The sequence below is a fragment of the Carcharodon carcharias genome, chromosome 8, assembly GCF_017639515.1.
Source record: "Carcharodon carcharias isolate sCarCar2 chromosome 8, sCarCar2.pri, whole genome shotgun sequence".
NCBI classification, from domain to species: Eukaryota; Metazoa; Chordata; class Chondrichthyes; order Lamniformes; family Lamnidae; genus Carcharodon; species Carcharodon carcharias.
Window position 1 is genome coordinate 12,293,799 of NC_054474.1, and position 17,906 is coordinate 12,311,704.

The following is a 17,906-nucleotide window of genomic DNA, read 5'->3' on the forward strand; positions in this document are numbered from 1 at the left end:
AAACAACTTTATCCTGCCCATTCTATCTGTTCCCCTCGTAATTTTGTACACCTCAATCAAGTCACCTCTCAGCCTTCTTTGTTCTAAGGAAAATTACCCCAACCTATCCAATCTCTCCTCGTAGCTACACTTTTCTAACCCTGGCAACATTCTTGTAAACCCCCTCTGCACTCTCTCCAGAGCTATTACATCCTTCCTGTAATGTGGTGACCAGAACTGCACACAATACCCCAGTTGTGGCCTCACTAGTGTTTTATACAATTCCAACATTATATCCTTACTTTTATATTCTATACCTCTGCCAATAAAGGAGAGCATTCCATGTGCCTTCTTTACAACCTTGTCTACTTGAACTGCTGCCTTCATGAACCTGTGTACTTGTACGCCAAGATCTCTCACTTCATCTACCCCTCTTAGTATATTCCCATTTATTGTGTAATTCCTGTAACTGTTTGACCTCCCTAAATGTATGACCTCACACTTCTCTATGTTAAAATCCATCTGCCACTTTACCGCCCACTCCACCAACCCATCTATATCATTTTGGAGATTATGGCTATCCTCTACACTATCCACTACTTGGCCAATCTTTGTGTCATCTGCAAATTTCCCAATCGTGCCCCCCACGTTCACATCCAAATAGTTAATATATAACATAAACAGCAAGGGTCCCAACACCAAGCCCTGTCGAATGCCACTTGAGACAACTTTCCATTCACAAAGGCATCCATCGACCATTACCCTTTGTTTCCTGTTACGAAGCCAACCTTTTATTCAGTTTGCCACATTACCCTGAATCCCATGGGCTTTTACTTTCCTGACCAATCTGCCATGTGGGACCTTGTCAAATGCCTTGCTAAAATCCATGTACACAACATCCACTGCACTACCTTCATCAACCCTTCCTGTCACTTCCTCAAAGAATTCAATCAAATATGTGAGGCAAGACCTTCCTTTAACAAATCTATGCTGACCATCCCTGACTAGTCCATGCCTTTCCACCTGACAGTTAATCCTATCTCTCAGGATTGATTCTACTAATTTGCTCACCACCAATGTAAGACTAACTGGCCTAATTGTTTGGCATTTCCTTTGATCCCTATTACATTCTCTGAACTCTCCCTCGAGGCTACCCTTGCCAATTTAATTAGTCCAGTCTACATGCATATTAAAATCGCCCATGATTATTGCTGTGCCTTTCTTACGTGCTCCCAGTATTTCCTGGTTTATACTGTGCCCTACTGCTGAACTACTGTTTGGGGACCTATAGATTACTCCCACCAGGGACTTCTTTCCATTGCTATTTCTTATTTCTACCCAGACTGACTCTATGCCTTGCTCTCCAGTGCCTATATCATTCCTCACTAAAGCACTGATCTCTTCCTTCACTAACAAAGCTAAACCATGTCAGTTTCCTTCCTGCCTATCCTTCCGAAACACCGAGTACCCTTGGATATTCAACTCCCAAACCTGTTCTCCCTGTAACCACGTCTCAGTAATCGCCACCAAATCATACCTATTTATCTCTATTTGCACTGTTAACTCATTAGTTTTATTCCTAATTCTACATGCATTCAGATACAAAGCCTTTAAGTTTGCCCTATTGTCAATTTTCCCTACTCTTATATGACTCTTTGGTGCAATACAGCGTTCACACACTCTGTCCCTTGCTTTCACTTTTTGGTAACAATCAGCCTAGTCACTAACCTGCACCCTTACCCCCTCCTTAAACTTTGATTTTTTATATTTCCATGCAACTGAACCCTCCCCCTCACTAGTTAGTTTAAAGCCCTAGCTACAACCCTAGTTATACAATTCGCCAGGACACAGGTCCCAGCATGATTCAAGTGGCGCCTGTCTGAACAGAATAGCTCCCTCTTTCCCCAGTACTGGTGCCAATGTCCCCTGAATTCGAACCCATTTCTCCCACACCAATTTTTGAGCCATGCATTTACATCTTTAATCTTATTGACCCTGTGCCAATTAGCTTGTGGCTCAGGTAGTAATCCGGAGATTATTACCTTTTTGGTTCTGCTTTTTAATTTAGTCCCTAGCTGCTTGTATTCCCTCAGCAGAACCTCCTTCCTCGTTCTACCTATATCATTGGTGCCTACGTGGACCATGACAACTGGATCTTTCCCTTCACACACCAAGTTCCTCTGCAGTCCAGGTGAGATATCCTTAACCTTGGCACCAGGTAGGTAACACAGCCTTCGGGACTCTTGATCCTTGCTACAGAGAACAGTATCTATTCCCCTAACTATACTGTCCCCGATTACAACTACATTTCTCTTTTCTCCCCCACTTGAATGGCTCCCTGTACCATGGTGCTATGGTCAGTTTGTTCATCCTTCCTACAGTCCCCACTATCATCCACATAGGAAGCAAGAATCTCGAACCTGTTGGATAAGAGCAAGGACTGAGGCTCCTTCAGTGCTACTTCTTGGATCCTTCTACCTGCCTCACTCATAGTCACACCCTCCTGTCCCTGATCACTGGCCGAATTTAAGGTAGTTAATCTAAGGGATTTGACTGTCTCCTGAAACAGAGCATCCAGGTAACTCTCCCCCTCCCTGATGTGTCACAGTGTCCGAAGCTCAAACTCCAGCTCATCAACTCTGAGCCAGAGTTCCTCGAGCAGCCAACATTTGCTACAGATGTGGTCACTGGGAACCACAATGGAGTCCACCAACTCCCACATCATGCAGCTACAACACATCACCTGATGCTGCATCTATATTTTGTTTAATTAGTTTTTCAATTTGTTTTTAGTCTTCAGTTCATCAATCTGTAAGATATTTCTCTTATTTACCTTTAATCTGAAAGCAAGTTAGAATAGAGATTCAAAATACACTTTTTAAAATCAACTGGAACTCGCTCTCTCTGCTGAGTTGAAGCTGAAGTGTTAGGCCTCAGATCCTGGGTCCCAGTAGTCACCTTTAATCTGAAATCAACTTAGAATAGGTAGTTCAAACTAGCAGTTACTTACCAACCAATGAACTTATGGTTTTTGTTGCTTTTTTTTCACTCAGTGACAGTGACTGCAGAGGACACTCTTCCCAGACTGCTTCACAGCGACGGTGACTGCAGAGGACACTCTTCCCAGACTGCTTCACGGCAACGGTGACTGCAGAGGACACTCTCCCCAGATTACTTCACGGTGACGGTGACTGCAGAGGACACTCTTCCCAGACTGCTTCATGGCCACTGCAGAGGACACTTTTCCCAGACTGCTTCACGCCAAGTGACTGCAGAGGATACTCTTCCCAGACTGCTTCACGGTGACGGTGACTGCAGAGGACACTTTTCCCAGACTGCTTCACGGCGACGGTGACTGCAGAGGACACTCTTCCCAGACTGCTTCACGCCGACAGTGACTGCAGAGGATACTCTTCCCAGACTGCTTCACAGTGACGGTGACTGCAGAGGACACTTTTCCCAGACTGCTTCACAGCGACGGTGACTGCGGAGGACACTTTTCCCAGACTGCTTCACGGTGACGGTGACTGCAGAGGACACTTTTCCCAGACTGCTTCACGGTGACGGTGACTGAAGAGGACACTTTTCCCAGACTGCTTCACGGCGATGGTGACTGCAGAGGACACTCTTCCCAGAAGCAATGTAGATGGGGCCAGATGTCCAACCTGGATCATAACTCCTTGTCTGTGAGGCCACTAGTTAGATAATTAAAAAACAGACTAAGACTTTGTAGTACAGCAAGGCAATATTACTGGTTCCACAAGCCAGAGGCCCATGTCTCATGACTCTCACCTCTTCACATTGTCTTTGACAAAGGGTTTGTATCCACATCTGGGTTCCCAAGAATGTTGAATTCTCTACCATTAAGAATTGAAAAGAAGGTTGCAGGGTCTCTGTCTCAGCAGGCGAGCAGACTCCAGTTGACCAGCCTGAGTTATGAAATGCAGATGGCCTTTGTATAGCTCTCTTTGAATTCAGTCTATGCAGCTGACAATGTGTTGATAGTGACTCTTTGGAGATAATGAGCTGCGAGTTTCTCTGATACTGCCAAGGTAGCTCCTTTTGTTCACGGGTCACAGACAGACATAAATTCAGCCATTTTAGGTCTTTGTCCAGATAGCAATGAGCATATCTTTATATATTTTGTTAAAAAAAAATACAAGGTGAGGTCTTAGTCCCTCACAATGCATACAGTCCATGAATACACAGATCACTGCGACTACCTGTCTCTTGTTCTTTTCCAGTTGATCTCCTGGAGGCGGTGAGGCAATCTGTGCAGAGGTTTAACGTTCAATATATTGGCTGTCTCCCTGTGGCCAATTCAATGGGTGAGTAAATCTCTCTGTGAAAAGCGGCTGCACGCTGGCCATAGGCAAGTTACTATCAGCTGGTCAGTCCCGGCATGAGGAGAAATTTGCCAAGAATAATCTTTGTCATGCACGCTGAAAGCTTCTTATTTAAGCAATTTGAAATAAAAATATGAACTGTGGCAAGTTATATTCTGCCTTTCTGCTAGGTTTCTTCCTTCCTTCCCTGAAGGTGCTTACTTCAACTGGGAAATTACCACAGACTTTGACAATTGGGATTAAACTTGTTTTTCTTATCCATTCTCGGGATGTGCACATCACTCGTGAGGCCAGCATTTATTGCCCATTCCTACTCACCCTCGAGAAGGTGGTGGTGAGAAACCTTCTTGAACCTCTGCAGTCCCTGTGGTGTAGGTACATCCACAGTGCTGTTAGGGAGGGAGTTCCAGGATTTTGACCCAACGACAGTGAAGGAATGGTGATATATTTACAAGTCAGGATGGTGAGTGGCTTGAAGGGGAACTTCCAGGCGGTGGTGTTCCCATGGGTCTGCTGCCCTTGTCCTTCTAGATGGTAGTGGTCATGGGTTGGAAGGTACTCTCTAAGCAGCCTTGGTGAGTTCCTGCAGTGCATCATGTAGATGGTACACATTGCTGCTACTGTGCATCGGTGGTGGAGGGAATGAATGTTTGTGGATGGGGTGCCAATCAAGCAGGCTGCTTTGTCCTGGATGGTGTCGAACTTCTTGCGTGTTGTTGGAGTTGCACTCATTCAGGCAAGAGGAGAGTATTCCATCACACTCCTGACTTGTGCCTTGTAGATGATGGACAGCTTTGGGGAGTCAGAAAGCGAGTTACTCACCGCAGGATTCCTAATCTCTGACCTGCTCTGGTAGCTGCAGTATTTATGGATGGTTTAGTTCAGTTTCTGGTCAATGGTAACCCCCAGGATGCTGATAGTGGGGGATTCAGCGATGGTAATGCCATTGAATGTCAAGGGATGATGGTTAGATTCTCTCTTATTGGAGATGGTTATTGCCTGGCATCTGTGTGGCACAAATGTTATTTGTCACTTGTCAGCCCAAGCCTGGATATTGTCCAGGTCTTACTGCATTTGGACATAGACTGCTTCAGTATCTGAGGAGTCATGAATGGTACTGAACATTGTGCAATCATTAGCAAACATCCCCACTTCTGACCTTATGATGGAAGGAAGGTCATTGATGAAGCAGCTGGAGATGGTTAGGCCTACGTCTCTACCCTGAGGAGCTCATAGAAGTATTCCAGATCCAAAAGAATATTGCCAGTATAATGTCAATGTCCTTATGGTAGTCACAATTTGTTCAAGAAACTAGATCCTCAATCTTAGATGAGGGAACATGTAAAGATGTGATCCCATTATACAGTCGATTATCAGTGTTTGGAATGGATGACTGACATATGCTGTAGCTGTTGGTTCTATCAGCTGGTTCAAGCAAGAATTGGATAAGTACAATAGTTTACCCTCTTCCTGGACAGTCTGGGTTCTTATGAAGTGGCTACTTTTGAATCAGTCATGATGCTGTGCCTCAATCAAGAGTCCATTTTGTCATGTGCAACCCTATATGGTGAGAGGGCTAAACTTGAATTTGCCTCCAGGGTAATTTCAATAACGGGAAGATAATCTGCACTGTCTGTTTTATGGTCTGATGCCAAGTGGTAAATGTGCACGTGTGTCAATGGCATATTCTAATAGAAAGCAATGGATGCGTTTAATTTTAGAAAGATAGAATGTGCATTTTTATATAGCCTTTCAGGACTTCAGCATGTCCCAAAGCGCTTTGCAACCAATGAAATACTCCTGTGGTGTTGTCACTGTTATAATATAGAGAAACATGGCAGCCAATTTGTGCACAGCCAGCTCCCATAAACTGCAAATTGATAAAGGAGCGGGTAATCTGTTTTACCTGATGTTGATTGAGAGTTAAATGTTGACCCCAGGAGAATGGGGTGAACTTCCCTGCTCCTCTTCGCAAAGTTGCCCGTGGGATCTTTCACATCCCCCTGAGAAGGTAGCCCAAGCCTTGGTTCAACAGCTCATCCAAAAAAGGACATGTCCAACAGCACCACCCTCCCTCAGTACCACACCAGGAGTGCTAGTGTAGATTTTGTGCTCCAGTCTCTTGAGTGGGACTTAAACCCACAACCTTGTGATTCAGAGGCACGAGTGCTACCAAATGAGTCCAGGCTGACATCATTGTGTTAAGCATTTGCAATAAATGGTCACAGATCAGAAAGAAATGCTTCAGTCTTCATCTTATGTTTGTGGGAACTTTACTGTCATATATTTTTATCAGTCAGTATTTTGCTGAAATATGTTTTTGAGTATAGAATTTTTAAATTGTTTTTTTATCATTGCATTCCTTCTTGGATATATATTTTCATTGGAGTATATTTATCAGTACATATGATAATCAGTAGGATATTCCTTCAATATCTATTCAAAATTGCACATATTTTGCAGTAAATATTTTATTACTTTCGATGTTATATTTGACATGTCTTATACCTTTTAATTGATTGCGTATTTTCAGTGGTGCATATTTTTGTTGGTATCTTTTTTCATTGATATTTATTTTCTGGGTAAGTGATAGACAAGTAAGATGTTTCCCCTGGCTGGGGAGCCTGGGACCAGGGGACACAATTTCAACTTAAGGGGGAAGCCACTTAACGACCGAGATGAGGAGAAATTTTTTTACTCAGAGGGTTGTGAATCTTTGGTATTCTCTCCCCCAGAGGGCTGAGGAAGCTCAGTTATTGAGTATGTTTAAAGCAGAAATTGGCAGATTTCTTAATACCAATGACATGAAGGGTTAAGGGGAATAGCGTGGGAAAAAGGCATGGAAGTGGACGATCAGCCATGATCGTATTGAATGTTGCAGCAGACTTGACGGGCTGAATGGCCTACTTGTGCTCTTATGTTCCTATGTTCTTAACCAGACGGGTACAGCTTCATGTAGTTTGAGGCAAGCTTGCAAACCAGGGTACAAAAATTCAATTAGATTCGAAATGATATTGTTTAAGCTTCTACGGGCATATGTTAAAGCTACAGAATTTGAAAACATGGTTTAATTCTTTTACAAAGCATAATTCTCACAAGACTGTATTGATTTATTGGTACATATCTTTATAAGGATATTTACATTAAAATATATTATTTTATCAGTACCCTAGTTTTATTTTCAATGGTATATTTCTATTTTGTTTTTAATTTTCTTGATGTTGATGTATTTCCAGGGATGAAGCTGGTGAATGGGGTGATCAGGAGTCTGCTGGATTCAGTGGACAGACATGACTGGTCATCAGTCCTCCTGCAAGTCACAGATACCACACTGTCTGTGTGTAAGGGGCAGGTGAGCCCAGGTTCAGATCCACATCCTCCACATCACTTACTCCCCATTCGTTTTCTCAGCCTCCATCCTGCAGGAACACCTTTCACAATCAATCCATAGGAACTCATTAATTCCTTCGATGGCCTGTACGTAACCCTTGTGTTCAGTTTTCATTTCTTCAGCTACCTAGTCCCCAAGCTCTGGGCTTCCCTCCCTGAACCTTCCTGCATTTCTACCTCTCTTCCCCCTATTTAAGACGCTCCCTGCTTTGACCAAGATTTTGGCCACCAATTTCTACTTATCTTTTTCTGTAGTCCAGTTTTGTTTGATAACATTCCTGTGAAACACCCTGGGATGATTTACTATGTTAAAGGTGCTATATAAATGCAGTTTGTTATGGTTATTCACTGCTACCAAGAGTAACTGACAAAGTGAATCCACTTTTTATTGCACTGAGTTCTGGTCTTATGCACTGATAACAACACAACAAGAGCAACAGGAAATCTCGAACCTTAGCGAACGGTGGGATCAACGGGCGATCTCCTTAACCAATGAGATTTATGGATTGGGATGAGAGGGCTGGATTTTATGCTCCCCTGCCGGCGGGTTTGATAGCGGTGGGATGGGGGTGGTCCTTATAAAATAGAGTGGGTGAGCTTCCCGCTGTCTACCAGCCTTCCTCAGACCTGTCTAAAAATGGGGCAGGCGTTGGATGGCTTGCCTGCTCTTGATCTTATTGTGGCACTTAAATGACCAATTCATAGCCACTTAAAGGCCTCATCCCGCTGCCACCAGAGTATATTACCTATGGTATGGAGAGGCCATGCCATGCGGGAAGCCGTGTAGCTTTAGCTGTGTGGGCTGGTGTCAGGCAACAGTGGGAGGAGGGAACCACCTTTGTGGGCCTATCAGAGGCAGCTCCCCACCACTCCCCACCCCCCCCACCCCACCCGCCAAGGTCAACTCTCCTTTAACCCTTCACCCTGGCCTCCTGAACCCGGCTCCCCAGCCCCCCCGTCAAGACCCCCGACCCCAGACTTCCCTGGGTTGCTCGGAGTGGTGGGATTGCCCATCTGGGATTACAGAGTTACCGGCCAACCCAGTTCGTCGGCAGCTCTCTTCAAGCAGGACTTACTTCTGAGAAAGGGCCGGAAATCTCGCTGTAAAGCAGCTAACGCTGTTCCCAGCATTACCGTTCTGCAGGTCAGCCATTGGGATCGTGGGCAGGCTCCCCCTGACCTTTGAGCTGGGTTGGGGGGTGGTGGGGGAGGTTGGTCAGGGACCACAGGACCCCTTAAAATCCTGTCCATGGAGAAGGAAATCGGGTGAATTAGAGTCAAACCAAGTTCAGAAAGGGAAATGAAGAGAAAGAAAGACTGGATTCAGACAGAAAAAGATTCAGAAGGGAAAAATTAAGAAAAATACTTCAAATTTAAAATTTTGACATTTACCATTGCTGATATTGGCAGAGATGGCAGGAGTGGAGTGGTTAGTGTGGGAAGGAAATAAACAGAAATTGGATTCATTCACGCTTCACACCCATCACGGAGAAAACTCTCACGCTCACTTGTTATCTTTACCTATGTCCCATTTCAGATGTATGGGTAATGATGAAGATGAACCCACAGCCTACTGTCCTGCTGACAACCAGGCTGAATGTCCTGTTTTTGAGTTGGAAATTCTACGCAATTCCTTCTGTCAAAGCCCTTTCTCTATTTTATCGATGCCACATTGGTAATTGGTCTACTGAAAATTTCATCTTTTGTTCCTTCTAATATCCAACTGAGCTCCTTGCTCTGCATCTTCACTGGGTTGAAACCAATATATTCATCTCCTCTAAGCGCCCATCTCAAGCTGTTAGCTGTGATTCAGTGGGTAGCACTTTCATCCCGGAGACAGAAGATTGTGGATTTAAGCCCCACTCCAGAGACTTGAGCACAAAATTCAAAGCTGACACCCCAGGGCACTGTCAAGGGAGTGCTGCACTGCCAGAGGTGCAGTCTTTTAGATGAGAATTTACCCCGTCTGCTCTCTCAGGTTGACCTGAAAGGTAACATAGCCACCATTTCACAGAGGAACAGGAGGAGTGCCCTGGCCAACAGTTGTTCTTCAGCCAGCACCTAAAATATATTATCTATTCATTTATGTCGATGCCATTTGTGAGCTGATGTTTCTTTAGTTATATCTTTTAACCTTTGTCCTACCTCTTTCATTATTGAAACTGGAATCTCTGGCTGCTCACACATGAAGTGAATCACTCAGCAGTTCCTTGGGAAGCAAATCTGAAGAGTTCTTCACACTATAAAGATCCTATTGTAGCCAACTCCCAAAGCGTTCTTTACACATTGCATTGAGGGATAGAAAATGTTACATCCTTCATTGTCGAAGCTTCTGGGTTAAGAGCTGGGCCACTCGGAAGTGGTATCTGGATAGGTAGCCTAACAAAACTTGGTAGAAATTGGACCTAATTCCATGAACAGATGTAGTCTTGAGACATTAACGAACAATTAGACTCATCATAAAACCCATTACAAGCTCAAAACATGTGGAGTCATTGAATATTCAGCACAGCAACAGGCCTTTCATGGCAAATGAGTTTCAGTATTGATAAATGTGAGGTAATACATAATAGGAAGGCTTCATAATCTTTGAAAAATAAATGTCTAATTGGTTTCGAAGAGCACAGGGACCTGGCATGTAGGTCAGAAAATGTCAAGACTTTGGTTAATAAGGCAATTTTTAAAAATAGACAAAAGACCCATTTCTAGAGCAGAGTATGATTCAGGTAAAATCAAGCAGATTTTGATGGAAAGGGACAGGGAACACTAATCAAGATTAGCGAGGAAGACAACATCAGTAAAAGTAAACCGGCAAAAATTAAAGGCGCTATGTCTAAGTGCATGAAGCATTCAGACCAAGATAGATGAATTAATGGCACAAATAGACATAAATGAGTTTGATCTTGTAGCCATTGTTGAGACATGGACAAAAGAGCTGAACTCAAAGACGAGCTGAGAGTGACTGCCCTTGACATCATGAACTGCAGCGGTTCAAGAGGGTAGCTCACCACCACCTTCTCTAGGGCCATTAGGGATTGGCAATAAATACTGGCCTAGCCAGTGATGCCCACATCCCATAAATAAATAAATAAGTAAAAAGAATATTATGGGGGTTACAGACAACTTGCCCCCCCACCACTCTCCCCGGAAGCAAAGTCGACGTGGAGCCAACCTACTCCACGCTGGCCCGCCTTGCAGATATAACGCGCTATGGGTGGGCTAAACCAGGGCTAAGTGGGACACCCTCAACGGGGAGGAAGTCGCGCCATCAGGAGCTGCTGGCCAATCCACCCCGGCAGCGTCAAGAGCGCGTTCATGGCTGCTGCCAGGCCTGCAACAGGAAACAAGAAGAAGGAGCAATGGATCCCCGGAATCAGGCCAGGGAGGGTAGGCAGGGAGCCAGAGGGGCAGTGTGAGTGGTGGGTTTAAGGTGGTAGGTGGGTAGGAAAGGTGTGGGGAGGCCGTTCCCCTGATCTGCAGAGGGCAACCTAGGAAGATGGAAGCCCCCCTTACTTCCTGCTCTTCGAAGAATTTATTTTAAAAAATCAGGCTGCCCACTCCCATCCCAAATGTTTTATGGTGTGGACAGGGTATCATCAGGGTCATATCTAAAAGGGCGAGAAGACTGAGGGTAAACTGATCTTCAGGATTCAATAGGACAGAATTAGAAAGGCTTCCCACATCTAGAGACAGATGAGGCAGATAAAGAACATGCTGCCACCTGTTTTCCATGACTAGTTTTTCCTGTCAGAGACTACAGCTTGAGGGGCACCATTCCATATCAAGCATGGTCGGCCAGGAGTCTCTCCTGCTCCTACCACCTGCCAATGGCGTCCGTTGGAAAGATTTGCAGGTTGATGGTCAACATGTTTGGCCACGTTGTGAACACACCTTCCCTGGCCATCAAGTCCTGGAGGTGGACTCGAACCCAGAGTTCCTGGTTCACTGGCAAGATGTGACTCACTGTGCCATGAGACTTCCTCTTTTTGATAGGATAGACGTAGAGAAATTGTTTCCACCTGCATGGGAGATCAGAACTGGGGTCATAAATAGTCACAAATAAATCGAATAGGAAATTCAGCAGAAAAGTCTTTACCCAGAGAGTGGAGAGAATGTGGAAGTCGCTACCACAGGGAGTGGTTGAGATGAATTGCATAGATGTATTTAATAGGAAGTTAGATAAGCAAATGAGGGAGAAAGGAATAGAAGGATGTGCTGATAGGGTGAAATGAAAAATGGTAGGAGGAGGCTTGTGTGGAGCAGGAACAGACCTGTTGGGCTGAATGGCCTCTTCTCGTGCTGTAAATACTCTGTGAGACTCCTCTGCTCCAGCAGACCTCTGGGCTAATCCGTTTGGTGAGAACATATATTTTTTGAACAATCTGTATTTTTTGTTGTGTTCAGGAGAGCAGGGAGCCGTGGTGGGAGTGCCGTGTGCGGTACCTGACATTTCTGGGGATCGGGAAGGACCCACGCACTTTTGGCCTCATTGTGGACACAGGACTCCAACGCTTCGAGTGCCATGTTTTCTGGTGTGAGCCTGACGCTGGCTGTATCTCCGAGGCCATTCAGGCCGCTTGCATGGTGAGTCTTCTTGTAGGTAGCACTGGGTGTCACTAAAGAGCCTGTATTGGCTCTTTCTGTTACTCCCATTCCCCATGGCCCTGCAGTTTAGGATCATGGAGTAACTGAACCTGGTAACACAGAAGGAGGTCTTTTAACCCATCGTGCCTGTGCTTGTTCTTTGAAAGAGCTATCCAATTATCTCCATCCTTTCCCTATAGCCATTGTAAAATACATAAACCCGGGGTAACTGAACCAACGTCAACACAATTCATAGCATGTATACCTATAGGGATTGTACATAGTGAGGCCTAATGAAAGGGGCCCAAGTGTGGGGTATTTCTTTTTAATTTATTCATTCATGGCGTGTGGGCGTTGCTGGTGAGGCCGGCATTTATTGCCCATCCCCAATTGCCCTTGAGAAGGTGGTGGTGAGCTGCCTTCTTGAACAGCTGCAGTCCTTGTTGTGTAGGTACACCCACAGTGCTGTTAGGGAGGGGTGTTCCAGGATTTTGACCCAGCGACAGTGAAGGAACGGCCGATATATTTCCAAGTCGGGATGGTGAGTGGCTGGAGTGGGACTAATTGGACAACTCGCTCAAAGAGCCAGCACAGACACAATTGGCCAGATGGCCTCCTTTTATACTACGATCTCTTCAGGAAATTGTCATTGAACGTGGAAAGTATCAGGTTCGACCCTGTTGGACTCTAAGGTGAAACATCCTTCGAAAGGGACAGAGGAGAGAAAATAATCCTCCCCCAATTATCTCTCCAGGGAATCATGCTGCCCCTCCCCCCCCACCTCCCGGGCTTTCCATCCCTCTTTAAATTATGTGCTGTTGTGGTAGCTGAACTCTGCCCTCGCTCCTCACGTGGTGTTGGTTAACCCTGTGATGTCCTTCTATCCAACAGCTGCAATATCAGAAGTGCTTGGTGGCCGGAGGTCCCTCATCAAGACCCAAGAGGGCCATCCGCTCGCAGTCGCCCCCCGCAGGCCTGAAGAAGCACCTATCGCCCCCAGCGACTGATGGTGCGGGACCCGCGCCCGGACCCCTCCTTTCCACCCCCAAGTGCACTGGCGGCTCCAATCTGAAGCGTGGCATGCTGGCACTACTGGACACTTTCAAACATAAGCACTCGGTGTTACAAATGCCATAGTGTCGCGGAGGAAGGCGCTGGGGGGGGTTGGTGGGTGGGGGGAATGGGGAATGTGAGGGGTGGGGGGAGCCGCGTTGGGAGGGGCACGAGATGGGAGGGAACTGTGTTGGGCGCAGAGGGAGAGGGGGTGAGTGGGGGAGGGAATGGGTTAGGGTGCTGCGTCAGGTGGGAGAGAGGAAGGGAGCCCGTGTTATGTAGGGGAGGGGGGAGGGGGGGGGGGGGGAGAGGAGTGAGGGGTGGGAGCCACATTGGGTGGCGGGAGGTGGGGGAGTCCCTTGCAAGGGGAAGGACCCCAGATATAGGGTGGTGGGTTAGGTGGGGGGTGGGGGGTTGGGGGAGTAAGCATGAGGGAGAGGGGGTTGAGTTAGGCGGGGCGAGGGATTGGCGTGATGGGGAGGGAGCCATTTTGTATATGAGGGGGTGAGGGAGAGGGTGGGGTGGTAGGGAACTATGTTAGGTGCATGGGGAGGGGTGTGTGGAGGAGGGTGCTGGGTTGGGTGTGGGAGTGGCAAAGGACGAGGGGAGGGAAGGGACACACATGAGGGAAGGATAGGGCTTTAATCAGTAGTGCATCTGAGGTCTTTGACAATTACTGTATAGAAATAGCTGTGAGTTGCATCCATTTTAATTTTGTACGAGTGTTGTAGAGCAAAGGGGAAAATTCCCGGTGGGAAATTTCCACATTTGTAAGGATGGTGTGGGACACGGAATTCATTTTGATTCTGATTTTGGCTGCAGTTAACACGAGAGGGTCTGAAAATCCTGGGGCACGAACTCACTTTGCTGACACAAGGGCGGACACCTGTGTAGGGCAAACTACACGAGCGAATTTTTAACACTGACTCTTCCCCAATCACCTGCCGCTGCTTTGTTGGAAGAATTCACAGGAAAAACAGAATCCCTGAGGAAATTAACCCAGAAGGACTGAAGAACAGGAGGAGGCCATTCAGCCCCTCAAGCCTGTTCCGCCATTCAATGAGAACCTGGCTGATCTGCATCTTGACTCTATCTGCCCAGGTTGGTTCCATATCCCTTGATGCTCTAACCCAACAAAAAACTATTAATTTCAGTCTTGAAACCTCCAATTGACCCCCAGCAACCACTGGCCCAGAAGGAAACAACAGTAAAAGCTGGGAAATAAGAACACTGGTCTGAAATGGTCTTATATACCTTAAAACAGAACACCAGTGAAAACTGAGAAATAAAAGAGTGCTGGTCTGAACTGTTTTCTCCCTTCTCGGGGAGGGTAGAGAGTTTCAGATTCCCACTATCCTTTGTGTGAGGAAGTGCTGCCCAATGTCACCCCTGAACAGCCTGGCCCAGATATCAAAGTTATGCCCCTTATTCTGGACTCCCCCATGAGAGGAAATGGTTTCTCCCTATCCACCTTACCCTCGTCATCTTAAGCACCTCAGTTAGATCACCCATGCTCAAGGAAATAGGGGAGGGATGATGGTGGTGTAGTGATAAAGTCACTGGACACATAATCCAGAGACCCAGGCTAATGTCCTGGGGACATGGGGTCATGGTGCCGTTGGAATTTGAATTCAATGAATAAATCTGGAATGGAAATTGGTGACCATGACATCAATCATTGATTGTTGTAAAAACCCATCTGGTTCATTGCTGCCCCTTGAGGGAAGGGAAATCTGCTGTCCTTACCTGGCCTGGCCTACGTGTGACTCCAGACCCACAGCAGTATGGCTTACTCTTAAAGGCCCTCTGAAACAGCCTAGTAAGCCACTGAACAAGGATATTTAGGAATATGATGGATACCAAATGCTGGCCTTGCCAGTGATGCCCACATCCTATGAAAGAATAATTTTTTTAAAAATTAGCCTAGCTTGTGCAACCTGTCATTGTAATCTCATGCTTTTATACTCAGTTCTTTTCTGTGAATCCCCCTCCAAAGCTGTTGGGGTAGCAGCTGCCCCAATATAACCTTGGAGGGTGAGAGCCCTTCTCCACATCCCCTCCCCCAATTAAGAGTGCCCGAGACTCTTCAGCACTGAAGACAACACTCACTGACAAACATTCCTCAGCTGTCAGTACAGCCATCAACCTTCTGAGTTCAGAAACCCCCGTGAAATCAACACCCTTTAGTCTATTAAAGGGCTGTGATCATTTCTAAAGGCTTCAAAAGGCATCATGCCAGCTCCCTGTTGGCGGTGAGTTGCATCAAAACCCACGAATGGCACAACGGGCAAGCTCTCCCAGGAAATGTGGGAAACCAGGACTAAATTATAACAGGCTGCACGGACTAGGCTTGTACTCACTCGGGTGTAGAAGGTTAAGGGATGGTCTGGATGGAGTTGGCCATTTAGAATGGCGCTGAAGGGAAATTTTCGCTGAAATTCAGACGGTTATGAATCTTTGGAATTCTCTGCCGCAGAGGGTTGTGGATACTCAGTCGGTGATTATGTTCAAGACTGAAACAAAAACAGAATTACCTGGAAAAACTCAGCAGGTCTGGCAGCATCGGCGGAGAAGAAAAGAGTTGACGTTTCGAGTCCTCATGACCCTTCAACAGAACTTTAGTTCAAAAATAAAATCAAAGCAGTGCAGATGCTGGAAATCTGAAATAAAAACAGCAAAATGCTGGAAAAACTCAACAGGTCCTAGTTCTGTTGAAGGGTCATGAGGACTCGAAACGTCAACTCTTTTTTTCTCCGCCGATTCTGCCAGACCTGCTGAGTTTTACCAGGTAATTCTGTTTTTGTTTTGGATTTCCAGCATCCACAGTTTTTTGTTTTTATCTCTATGTTCAAGACTGACATTGATAGATTTTTGTGCATTAAGGAAACAAGGGACATGGGATAAGACAGGAAAGTGGAATTCAGGTAAAAGGGGCTATATGGCCGATTCCTATTTCTCATGTTCTAACTTCCTTCCAGATAGTCCTCCCTGGTGCGGGGAAGGCTGGGCAGATGATCAGCCCCTGGGCTCCCCTCATGGGAATTTAAAGGGGCAGTGCTGGTATAACCAGGAGCCAGTTCAAATTCTCTCCTCACGGCCGGCAATTTTGGGCTCTTCGTGTTTTACTCGTTAAAAGTTGCCACTAATTAAAAATGTTCTTGAAGGTGATGTTATCACATTGTGATCACAGGGATTGGTGGAGAGTGATGTTGTGAACAACCCGTTGTTTATTAAATAAATGAAGATGTGAAAATGAGAATGATGGCAATTTTTAATAACTTGAGCACTCAGGCATCAGTGGAACTCATCTGACAACACTCAGTCTCACTGCTTCAATTGTCCCTTGCAAATCCTCTTTGCATTTCGATCTTGCTCCTACCAAAATGTCTGAAGTATATTCTCTGATAGAAAGAGTGAGAAATAAAAACTTCTCCGCCCCGCTCCCCCCCACCAAACCCGACCCCCTCCCCAAGTCAAGAACTGCAGAGGGCAGCAGGAGATGTTTCTCGGACAAGGTGAATGGAGAGAGTATGAGGGGAGGTAGGAGAGAAACTGAGAAAGAGACAAGTTCAGGGGAGGAATATGGCAGAAGCAGTTGACTGGATGCTCTCAATCTCGGTGACAAAGTCCATGAGCTCGTCACACTTCTTGTTGAAAATGAGGATGGAGAGTACTGGGTAGAGAGGGTTTAAGGAGAAGGTTTACAAAGAAGCCTCAGGTTTCATTTGCATTCCAGAGTGTTCCTGGAGTTTTGAACACCTTCACTCTATTCCCGCAAAACTCCTGACCTTACCTTCCTGGCTCCCACATTAGCCGATATTATTAATGGTCCTCCGTCTTCAGCTACTGTGTCCCCCTCCGCTTCAAATCAGCTTTCTGCCCCTGCCACAGCACTGAAACAGGCCTTATCCAAGGCACTGTGACAAAGGTAAGATTTCCCTCCTCACCCTGTCTTTGAAACGGTTTGACCACACCATCCTCCTCCAACACCTCTCCACTGTTGTCCAGCTGGGTGGGACTGCTCTCACCTAGTTCTATTCTTATCTATCTAATCGCAGCCAAAGAACCGCTTGTGATGGCTTCTCTTCCTGCCCCGGCACCATTCCCTCTGGTCCCCTTCCATTTTTGTCCAATTGCTGTCCCTTGGTGATAGCATTGAAAACACGTGCCTTTCCAACGAGTGCACTGAAGACACCCAGATCTACCACCTCACCACATCTTGCTACCAGGGTAATGTCGGACTGACTGTTGTCCTGTGTCACCCTCTTTCAGCAGGGGACACTGTAGCGATTAGGAATGCAACAACGGTTGAGTTTTCTCAACCCGATTACAGTACCGGCTTGAAAGAAGCTGACTCAACTCAGTTCTGAGGAAGAGTCACACTGGACTCGAAACCTTAACTCTGTTTCTCTTTCCACTGATGCTGCCAGCACTTTCTGTTTTTATTTCAACTCAGACTGGAGTTGAAACATAAAGTAAGAAATAGGAGCAGGAGTAGGACATTGGGCCCTCACCAACCTGCTCCACCATGGAATAAGATCATTTACTTCAACC

The 17,906-nt window shown here is 46.0% G+C and overlaps 1 protein-coding gene across 1 annotated transcript in view; it reads left to right on the plus strand.

The window, feature by feature from the left end:
- Positions 1-13,436, plus strand: part of apbb3 (amyloid beta (A4) precursor protein-binding, family B, member 3) — an 85,038-nt gene extending 71,602 nt beyond the window's left edge. Inside the window, exons 9-12 of the mRNA XM_041194141.1 lie at positions 4,224-4,307; positions 7,562-7,677; positions 12,120-12,299; positions 13,191-13,436. Coding sequence (XP_041050075.1) covers positions 4,224-4,307; positions 7,562-7,677; positions 12,120-12,299; positions 13,191-13,436 — 626 coding nt within the window. The remainder of the gene's footprint in view (positions 1-4,223; positions 4,308-7,561; positions 7,678-12,119; positions 12,300-13,190) is intronic.
- Positions 13,437-17,906: the final 4,470 nt, after the last annotated feature.